General features: G+C 43.7%; 1 protein-coding gene across 2 annotated transcripts in view; it reads right to left on the bottom strand.

Annotated features, from left to right (window-relative positions):
* GLT8D2 (glycosyltransferase 8 domain containing 2) overlaps positions 1-11193 on the bottom strand; it is a 76689-nt gene that overhangs the window by 15074 nt on the left and 50422 nt on the right. For both annotated transcript variants that reach the window (XM_011935217.1, XM_011935212.1), the window contains 2 exons: positions 9498-9590; positions 54-225 (listed from right to left, as the gene is read on the bottom strand). In XM_011935217.1, coding sequence (XP_011790607.1) covers positions 54-225; positions 9498-9590 — 265 coding nt within the window. The remainder of the gene's footprint in view (positions 1-53; positions 226-9497; positions 9591-11193) is intronic.

Below are 11193 nucleotides of genomic sequence, written 5' to 3' on the forward strand. Positions count from 1 at the left end.
GGGAGGGAGGGAAAGGAAACAGAAAGTGCCAAAGTCTGCAAGACACAACTTACCGTATTCGAGTCAGAGTATTCCGGAGTCCCACTACATAGAACAAGATGTTGGCGTCAGTGTTGCTGTAGATGCTATTAATGGCAGCCATAGTGGCACCCATCCTCCCTGCTGCAGCACAAATCACCACAGGAATCTCTTCTTCCAGTTCTTCAGGAGTCTCGGATTCATCATCTGGAAACATCAAAATTGGTGTCTTGGAACATGAAAGAATTTCACAGTAGAGCCAGTTTAATGCATCTTCCACACTCCTGGGGGAAGATGGCATAGTGTGGAAGAGGCTGCTGATTGTTCTCCAATATCTAGTCGTTCTGTCTTCCCTTAGAAAAGAACTTTGGAATTTTAGCTGACACATAGCTAACCACAAAGACTGGTTTACCAGACTCCCGTGCAGCTCTATATGATTAAGTTCTGACCAATGGGATGCTAGTAATGTGTGCCACTGCTGGGTCTACCCTTCAAAGGAATGCTCACCTACCCCATTGCCTTTCCCCTTTCCCATTGGCTGGACTGTTGATATGACGGCAGGAGTTAGAGTAGCCAGCTGACACCACAAGATGGAAGCTACTTGTTGAGGTCGCCAAAACTATAATATAGACTGGATCTTGATCTGGATAATTGTGGAACTGATACATCAGACTTATACTTGAGAGAAGAAATAAACTTCTATTTTGTTTATGTCACTATTGAAACCATACTCCCAAAGAGCTAAAGAAACCAATGACTAATACAAATTCTTGAGTTTGCAGAATGATAGATTAGAACAAAAAAAATTGCTGAAATGATGAAACTCTCTCTCCTTCTGAGATTAAGAAACTGGCTGAAATCAGTTGGAGCCAATCTGGTCAACTGAAGTTTCTTCAGAACAAGCTTGCTCATGTCACAGCTTGGATTTCCACCCCGTGTTTCATACTAACTCCTCCCAGATTTGCACATGAGACCCACGAGGTAGCATGAGGAGATAACTGTGCATGCTCCAGGACTTTTTAGACCTCCTCTTCCCTTCCATCAATCACCTACTAATCCCAGAATCCACCCCTGAGCCTTTTCTAATAAAATTACTGCCTTAAAAGCTCCTGTCTCCTTGTCAGTTGATTTACAAGAAAAAGCTTTGCTTTTCTCAGAACCCGGGGTCATAGTGTTGGATTCTAGCACATCAGACAGCGAGCCCTTTTGATCATAACACAAAATCTATTATTTTGGAGCTATCTTACAGGAGCCAATTGGTTAGCCTAAAACACACACACAGTTAAAAAACATAGAAAGAACTGAAAAGCCTCATTTGTCCAACAGTCCTCAGCTCTTCCCTGCATCAGAATATTTACTTTGCCTACACTGCTATAAGATACTCGTGATTTTCCCTCTCCTATCCCCACTCTAGTCAAGTTTCTCAAACGTTGACAGCAAGAGGAAGGAGGTAAAGGAAAGAGCATGAGTAATGCACAAGATAAATAATTTTTCTTTTGAGCCTGGCTATGCTATAAAATACCAAAGCTGTAACATCATACTTTAGTGTCACAATACAACTTTCAGCCATGGAGAAGAATAATGATCCATAAGTAGAGTATCCAGTATCCACTATAAAGTACTCATCTGATTTTTACTTAAAGCTCTCTCTCTCTGTGTGTGTGTGTGTGTGTGTCTCTCTCTCTCCACCCCCTTTCTCCCCCTGCCCCTTCTCTTTCCAGATCCTTTTTGGAAAACCTCTATCACTGAGGTCCAGGGTAGTTCTAGCTGATATTTCATTCAATAAACATTTCTTGAAACTAACTACCAGGTACTGTGTTTTGTGTAATTTAAGACACATTGAATGGCCTCCTCTTTCTCCTTCAACATCTTTTCTACCAGCTAGCTACTGCATCTGAAATTTCCACCACTAGAATAATTTTGTTTTCATAATATATATACTGACATGAGAGAATGCTCATAAAACACTGTTAAGGAGGAAAAGAATACAAAAATCTCTCTAGTATTTGATCACAATTTGATACATACATATTTGCAAATGGACCTATGTCTATTTATGGACTTAGGAGTGATTTTGATTTTATTTATATTTCTTATACTTTCGAAAGCGACTAAAGTATCCATGATAAAGTATCCAGATCTCATCTCGAATTGTACCCCCATAATTCCCACATGTTGTGGGAGGGACCAAGTGGGAGATAATGTGAATCATGGGGGTGGTTTTCCCCATACTGTTCTCATGGTAGTGAGTAAGTGTTATGAGATCTGATAGTTTTATCAGGGATTTCTGCTTTTGCATCTCTCACTTTCTCTTGCTGCTGCCATGTTAGAAGTGCCTTTCACCTCCTGCCATGATTCCTAGGCCTCTCCAGTCATGTGGCACTGTAAGTCCTATTAAAACTCTTTTTCTTCTCAGTCTCAGGTATGTCTTTATCAGCAGCATGAAAACGGACTAATACAGTAAATTGGTACCTGTAGAGTGGGACGTTGCTGAAAAGATATCAACAAATATGGAAGCAACTTTGGAACTGGGTGACAAACAGAGGTTGTAACAGTTTGGAGGGGTCAGAAGAAGACAGGAAAATGTAGGAAAGCTTGGAACTTCCTAGAGACTTGTTGAATGGCTTTGACCAAAAGCCAGTTAGAGACATGGACAATAAGGTCCAGGGTGAGGTGGTCTCAGATGTAGATGAGAAACTTGTTGGGAACTGAAGCAAAGGTGACTTTTATTATGTTTTAGCAAAGAGACCAGGGGGATTCTGCCCATGCCCTAGAGATTTGTGGAACTTTGAACTTGAGAGAGAGAATTTAGGATATCTGGTGGAAGAAATTTCTAAGCAGCAAAGCATTCAAAAGGTGGCTTGGATGCTGTTAAAGGCATTCCAGTTTTATAAAGGAAGTAGAGCATAAAAGTTCAGGAAATTTGCAGCCTGACAATGTGATAGAAAAAAAAAAAACAAAAAACATTTTTTAAGGAGAAATTCAAGCTGGCTGCAGAAATTTGCATAAGTAACAAGGAGGAAAATGTTAATCCCCAAGACAATGGGGAAAATGTCTCCAGGGCATGTCAGAGGTCTTCACAGCTGCCCCTCCCATCACAGGCCCAGAGGCCTAGGAGAAAATGGTTTTGTGGGCTGGGCCCAGGGTCCTGTGCTGTATGCAGCTTAGGGACTTGGTGCCCTGCGACCCAGCCACTCCAGCCATGGCTGAAAGGGACCAACATAGAACTTGGGCTGTGGCTTCAGAAGGTGCAAGCCCCAAGCGTTGGCAGCTTCCACATGGTGTTGAGCCTCTGAGTGCACAGAAGTAAAAAAATGGGGTTTGGGAACCTCCACCTACATTTCAGAAGATGTATGGAAACGTCTGGATGCCCAGGCAGAAGTTTGCTGCAGGGGTGGGGGCCTCATGGAGAACCTCTGCTAGGGTAGTACAGAGGAAATGTGGGGTAAGAGCCCCCACACAGAGTCCCTACTGGGGCACTGCCTAGTGGAGCTGTGAGAAGAGGGCCACCATCCTCCAGATCCCAGAATGGTAGATCCACTGACAGCTTGCACTGTTGCTGGAAAAGCTACAGACACTCAATGCCAGCCTGTGAGAGCAGCTGGGAGGGAGGCTGTATCCTGCAAAGCCACAGGGTAGAGCTGTCCAAGACCATGGCAACCCACCTCTTGCATCAGCATGACCTGGATGTGAGACCTAGAGCCAAAGGAGATCATTTTGGAGCTTTAAAATTTGACTGCCCTGCTGGATTTTGTACAAGCATGGGGCCTGTAACCCCTTTGTTTTGGCCAATTTTTCCCATTTGGAACGGCCGTATTTACCAAATACCTGTACCCTGACTGTATCTAGGAAGAGGAAGTAACCAGCTTGCTTTTGATTTTACAGGCTCATAGGCAGAAGGAACTTGTCTCAGATGAGACTTTGGATTGTGAAGTTTTGAGTTAATGCTGAAATGGTGGCCCTCTTCTCACAGCTCCACTAGGCAGTGCCCCAGTAGGGACTCTGTGTGGGGGCTCTTACCCCACATTTCCTCTGTACTACCCTAGCAGAGGTTGGGGGACTGTTAGGAAGGCATGATTGGTTTTGAAATGTGAGGACATGAGATTTTGAGGGACCAGGGGCGGAATGATACGTTTGGCTCTGTGTCCCCACCCAAATCTCATCTTGAATCGTACTCCCATATTTCCCACATGTTGTGGGAGGGACCCAGTGGGAGATAATGTGAATCATGGGGGTGGTTTCTCCCATACTGTTCTCATGGTAGTGAATAAATCTCATGAGCTCTCATGGTTTTATCAGGGATTTCCACTTCTGCATCTCTCATTTTCTTCTGCTGCTGCCATGTAAGAAGTGCCTTTTGCCTCCCACGTGATTCTGAGGCCTCCCCGGTCATGTGGAACTGAAAGTCCGGTTAAACCTCTTTTTTCCCTCAGTCTTAGGTATGTCTTTATCAGCAGCATGAAAACAGACTAATACAAACCATGAGTTATTTTCATAAACAAACCCAAAAGAAAGTTTATTAAGGATTATTCCTTTTGGACTAAGTTATAATGTTATGGAGGTATCACGTGACATGTTACCTGCTGCCCATGAAGTGATCTGCCAAAAATGCGAATTTTTCTATGTTTCTTCACTGCTGGCAAGTTCCTCATTGGTTCCTAAAAGGTAAAGCCACATTTCTTCGCCTGGCACACAAGGCCCCTCATGATCTAGCCCCTGCTCACTTCTCCAGCCTCACCTCCTTCTATTTTAGCAACACCAAACTCCTCATGGTTCCCTGAACACTACTCTTATCTTAGTGCCTTTGCACATGATGTTCCCAATGCCTGGAATGTTTTCAATATCCTTTTCTGCATGGCTAACCCTTACATAGTCATTCCAAATGCAGTATCAACATCAGATCCTCTGGGAAGCTTTTAACAGCTCCCTACACAAATTAACACACGTCTTCTCTATGCTGTGGCCTTGCCTATGGTTGAATTTATTAATTGCATTGGAATTTATTCGGTTGCATGTCTTCCCTCTTTCTCCTATTATACTAGGAGCTCTGTGAGGACAGGTATCTTGTTCATCTCTGTATCCTCTGCAGCTGTCCTAGTGCCTGGCACATAGTAGATCTTCAATACAATCTGAACAGATGAGTGAATATTAGATATCTCTATTTGAGCACTTGCCACAATGCACTGGAAGAATCTATTTATGTGTCTGTCTCCTCCACTAGACTATAAGCTCATTATACTATCCCCACTGAGTCTGGCACTTTGGAAGTGCTTAATGAAAGTTTGCTGGAATGAACTAAATGGAATGATGAATGAGCTTCAGAAAACAGGGCCCTTGAGGAATAAGAGGGAAGGGTCAAAAAGCTGGGGCTGTGCCTGGCTGCCAGAGTCAGGCAGAGGCCTTCATCAGACAGTGGGAAGCACAAGGTAAAAGGAAAGTGTCCTCATAAAAGAGGGGACACTCCAGAAGAAGGTCAAATATTGAGTGTCCAGCTCTGCTGCCAACACGTGACACTGCCACGCTCCTTAGGGGCCTCTGCCAGGTAGAAAAACTGAGCACTAACCTAAGGCAAAAATGCTGCTCTCTGCCAAAAAGTTTGCCCTGGACAGAAAGAAGGACAAACGCACACTGGAGAAATGTGGCGGAAAGGCTTATCAACTGTACCTTCGTCATCGATGCTCCATCCTTGCAGTTTCTTTAGGAATTATCTGCTCCACTATTCGGATTCATTGTACCAACTGGTGCCTGAGCCAAAGCATTAAAAGGTTGGCTATGGGAAACTATTTGGTGCCTAACAAAAATAGTAAACATCACAATGCTGGCAAAATGGAATAGAAATGATACTGCCTTCGTCCATTCCATAAGCAGCTCTGATCAAGCCACGCCTATTCCTAGAAGAAAGGAAATGTCTGCTCTCCTAACGCCATGACTCAGAATTCATTTCCAATAAGGACTGTTTTAGCCAAGTGTATCAGCTTACCTCTCCCCAAGTGGGACGGCTGTGAGTGACCAGCACACTAATCACAAGAAAAGTATTGGGAGATTACATGCAATGTCACAATGGAGATATTACAGAGAATGCTGCCATGTTTTACTTGAACATAGGACTTCACAGGACCTCTGGACACTAACTTAGAACACTAGTTCTTTGAATTAATGTTTTTTAAATTATAAAAAGTAATATGCAATTATTGAAAAAATTTCAGCCCAAAGAGAAGAGTATTTGGTAAATTGTGACTGTTTTCTGCAGACCTCTCACTCCCACTCCGAAAGTAGACCTCTGCTTTATAACAATATATAACACAACCAGTGTGGTGTGTGCCCCCTAAACCCTTCTTCATGGTAATACTAAAGCATATATACCTGGGCCAGGCGCGGTGGCTCACACCCGCAATCCCAGCAGTTTGGGAGGCTGATGTGGGCAGATTATCTGAGGTCAGGTGTTTGAGACCAGACTGACCAACATGGAGAAACCCCATCTCTCCTAAAAATACCAAATTAGCCAGGCATGGTGGCGCACACCTGTAATCCCAGCTACTTGGGAGGCTGAGGCAGGAGAATCACTTGAACCTGGAGGCGGAGGATGGCACCATTACACTCCAGCCTGGGCAACAAGAGTGAAACTCTGTCTAAAAAAAAAAAAAAAAAAAAAAGAATATATACCTTAAACACTTATTATTTAAAAGCCAAAATGGAATCATATTTTTCAGTCTCTTCTGCAACTTCCTTTTCCCACTTAACATACCACAAGCATTCTTCCATGCCAACACTACATTCGTTTGAATGGTATTTTATAACATCGATTTTTAAAAATTGTAACACGGAATGGATAAACATGTGATAACGGATCCATTCATGTGGTCCAAATGCTTTGTTTCTCTGTACAGGTCTGATTAGTTACTCAGGATGTGCATTTCTTTCGAGCTGTTTTAACAACTGTTTTAAACCCTATCCACTTCCTTCCCTGAGGAAGGGAGTCTGTGGTGGGATTAGCTGAGCGAATGTGTTGGTTTATGAGCAGGGATTGAAGCGTGAAGAGTGGAGTAAGTTCAGACGACATTTGTCTTTACGTGACTTCCTTCTCTCTCCCTCTTTTAGAACAGCTTATTGAGGTATACATACTGCTATGGACTGAATTGTGTCCTCCAGAGTCCATTTGTTAACATCTTAGCTCGCAGCATCTCAGGATGTCAGTGCACTTGGAGACAGCCTTTGAAGAGGCAATTAAGTTAAAATGAAGTCATTTGGTAGGCCTTATCCCAGTAAGACTGGTGTCTTGATAAGAGGAGGAAAAGAGGAGAATCACGCTGAGGGTCACAACCAGGAGTGCAGCACAGAGAAAAGGCCACGTGAGGACACAGCAAGAAGGCGGCCATCTGCATGCCAAGGAGAGAGACCTCAGGAGAAACCAAACCAGCTCGCACCTTGATCCTGGACTTCCAGCCTCCAAAACCAGAGAAAATACGTGTCTATGGTCTAGCCACCTAGTCTGTGCTATTTTGTTATGGTAGCCAAAGCAAACGAATACAGATTTTTTTCAATTTACTCATTGTAAGTGTACAGTTCAATGGTGTTTAGTAAATTTATTGCACAACCATCACCACAATCCAGCTTTAGAAAGTTCCATTGAGCTGGCTGGTCTGCAGTCAATCCATTCCCACTCCCAGCTCTAGGCAACCACTGATCTGCTCTGTGTCTCCATAGATTTTCCCTTTCTAGAAATTTCATACAGATGGACTCATACAATATATGGTCTTTTGGGTCTGACTTCTTTTATTTAGCATAATTTTTTTTTCAGGTTCATCCGTATTGCAGCTTGTATCAGTCATTTGTTCCTTTTTACTGCTGAAAAGTATTTCATTGTGTGGGATGAATTACATTTTTTGCATTCCTCACTAGTTGATGTACATGTGAATTGTTTCCAGTTTGGGGCTACTATGAATGATGCCCTAAGAGCTTTTGTATATATATGTCTTTGTGTGAAAATCATTCTCTTTGCAGATTCTATGTTCATTTAGATCAGATTATACATGTTTTTAATCATTTTTAAATGAATTTTTAAATTACAAAATATAATCAGAAAGAAATGCCAGCTTCCTGGGAATAGGGATGTTGTTTTGTTCACTGCTGTGTTTCCAGTCCCTAAGTGTCTGGCTGAAAAAAAAAAACAAACTGTGGAATAAATGTATGTAACACACCAAGTAACTATATTCAGAGTCTCACTCTGTCATCCAAGCTGGAGTGCAGTGGCACTATCAGGGCTCACTGCTGCTTAGACCTCCTAGGCTCAAGTAATGCTCTCATTCCAGCCTCCCAAGTAGCTGGGACTACAGGCATGCCCCACCATGCCCAGGTAATTTTTTGTATGCATGCAGACAGGGTCTTGCTTTGTTGCCTAGGCTGGGCTGGTCTCAAGCACCTGGACTCAAGTGATCCTCCTGCTTCAGCCTCCCAAAGTGCTGGATTACAAGTGTGAGCCACCATTGCCAGCCCGTAAGTGTATATTTGTTTGATTGATATAAAAAGTAAATCAGCTGGGCACAGTAGCTCATGCCTGTAATCCCAGCACTTTGGGAGGCCAAGGTGGAAGGACAGCTTGAGCCCAGGAGTTCAAAACCAGCCTGGGCAGCATGGCAAAACCCATCTCTACAACAAATACAAAAAATTAGCTGGATGTGGTGGCACACTCCTGTAGTCTCAACTTCCTGGGGGTGCTGAGGCCAGAGGATTGCTTGAGCCCTGGAGGTCAAGGCTGCAGTGAGCTGCTATTGTGCCACTGTATTCCAGCTGGGGCAACAGAGTGAGATTCTGTCTCAAAAAAAAAAAATAATAATTAATTAATTAAAAATGTAATAAACAGTGCTTTTTGATTTTTATGGAGGTTGACTTTGTGTGTGCATTGGAGTTGTAAAGGTGCCATCTCAGGCAATTCACCCCCGAGGGCAGAAACACAGCTCTCAGTACAGCTGGGAGAGAACACAGGGCCAATGAAGGGCCATTTTCAAGCTGCGAGTTATGAGGCTGACTTGCACTGATGGGAATGAACCAGCAGGGAGAGGAGAGAGAGGGCGGTTTCCATAAGCAAAGTCATTAGAAGCTCCAAAGAGATGGGGTGTGGAGCAGTGCACTCACCCTGTGGTCCAAGAACCCACAGCATCAGCCTCAACCAGGAGCTTATCGGAAATGCAAATCTTGAGGCCCCACCCCATACCTACTGATCCTACACCTCGTGCGCAGGCCCAGTGCTGTGTTTTAACAAGCTCTCCATGCAACTCTCACACATGCTAAAGTTTGAATAGCACTGACCATCCTAGGTCTCAACTGAAAAGGTGTTCTAGGGCGGATATTCTACTAGCAGGTCTTTGGGAGTTGACCAAGCTGTCACTTGTCCCTGAACCCAGCTATTGAAAGGACCTAGAGGAACACATTCAAACCACATTCCTGGGTATCCCAACTCAATGAATTCCATGTCCGCTCACCTGCATCATTCTTGGACACAGTCCCCTTATGAACTTTCTTATACAGAATCACACAGAGGGTCACAATCAGAAGGAACAGCAGCACCTGATTAACTGAAATAGAAATGGAAACACATTAACATTGAACCGATGAACCTGAAATCACGTGACAAAGTTTAGAATGGTAGTGTGAGTAGATTCCTTCCATGACACAGAGGAGTGGTGTCTGAGACCTTTCTATAAGCAGAGAGCATATAAAGAATTAACCTGGCCAGGTGTGGTAGCTTATGCCTGTAATAACAGTACTTTGGGAGGCCGAGGCATGTGGATCACTTGAGCTCAGGAGTTTCGAGACCAGCCTGGGCAACAGAGTGGCACCCTGTCTCCACACACACACAAACACACACACACAATTAGCTGGGTATGGTGGCATGCACCTGTATTCCCAGCTACTAAGGAGGCTAAGATAGGAGGATAGCTTGAGCCTGGGAGGCGGAGGCTGCAGTGAGACAAGATTACTCCAGCCTAGGTGACAGAGCTAGACCCTGTCTCAAATACAAAAACAAACAAACAGAAAGAATTAACCTGGAACACTATTGTTGCTCAGAGGTCTTGCATCTTTACTGAATTTGTATATCAGTTCTAACAGTTTTTTGCTGGAGTCTTTAGAATTTTCCAAATATAAGATTATATTGGCCAGGTGTAGTGGCTCACACCTGTAATCCCAGCACTTTGGGAGGCTGAGGTGGGCAGATCACATGAGGCCAGGAATTCAAGGTCAGCCTGGGCAATATGGTGAAACCCTATCTCTACTAAATATACAAAAATTAGCTGGGTGGGGTGGTGCATGCCTGTAATCCCAGCTATTTGGAAGGCTGAGGCATGAGAATTGCTCGAACCTGCGAGGCGGAGGTTGCAGTGAGCCAAGATCACACCGCTGGGTAATAGAGCAAGATCTTTCTTCCAAAATAAAACAAAACAAAAACATATCATCTGCAAACACGGATAATTTGAGTTCTTCCTTTCCTATTTGGATGCCCTTTATTTCTTTTGCTTGTCTGATTGCTCTAGCTAGGGCTTCCAAGTACAATGTTGAATAACAATGGTGAAACGCAGCCGTCCTTGTCGTGTTCCAGATGTAAGAGGAAAGGCTTTCAGTTTTTCCCCATTTAGTATGATACTAGCTGTGGGTCTGCTGTATGTGGCTTTTATTTTGTTGAATTTATGTGATTCTTCTTTTGAGCCGGTAGTAATTATAAATACATGTTCTTAGCCATTATGACACAGTTGCTTCTCAGTTAATTCAACCCTTGGTCAAGGATGAGGTGCAGGCCGGGTGTGGTGGCTCACGCCTGTAATCCCAGCACTTTGGGAGGCCAAGGAGGGTGGATCACTGGAGTCCAGGAGTTTGAGACCAGCCTGGCCAATATGGCAAAATCCCATCTACTAAAAATACAAAAATTAGCCGAGTATTGCGCATGCCTGTAGTCCCAGCTATTCAGAAGGCTGAGGCGGGAGAATTACTTGAACCTGGGAGGTGGAGGTTGCAGTGAGCTGAGATTGTGCCACTGCACTCCAGTCTGGGCGACAAAGGGAGACTGTGAGAAAGAAAGAAAAAGGAAAAGAAAAGAAGAAGAAGGAAGGAGAGAGAGAGGGAGAGAGAGAGGAAAGGAAAGGAAAGGAAAGAAAGAGAAAGAAAGAGAGAAAGAAAAAGAAA

Source organism: Colobus angolensis, unplaced genomic scaffold (assembly GCF_000951035.1).
Source record: "Colobus angolensis palliatus isolate OR3802 unplaced genomic scaffold, Cang.pa_1.0 Scaffold10, whole genome shotgun sequence".
NCBI classification, from domain to species: domain Eukaryota; kingdom Metazoa; phylum Chordata; class Mammalia; order Primates; family Cercopithecidae; genus Colobus; species Colobus angolensis.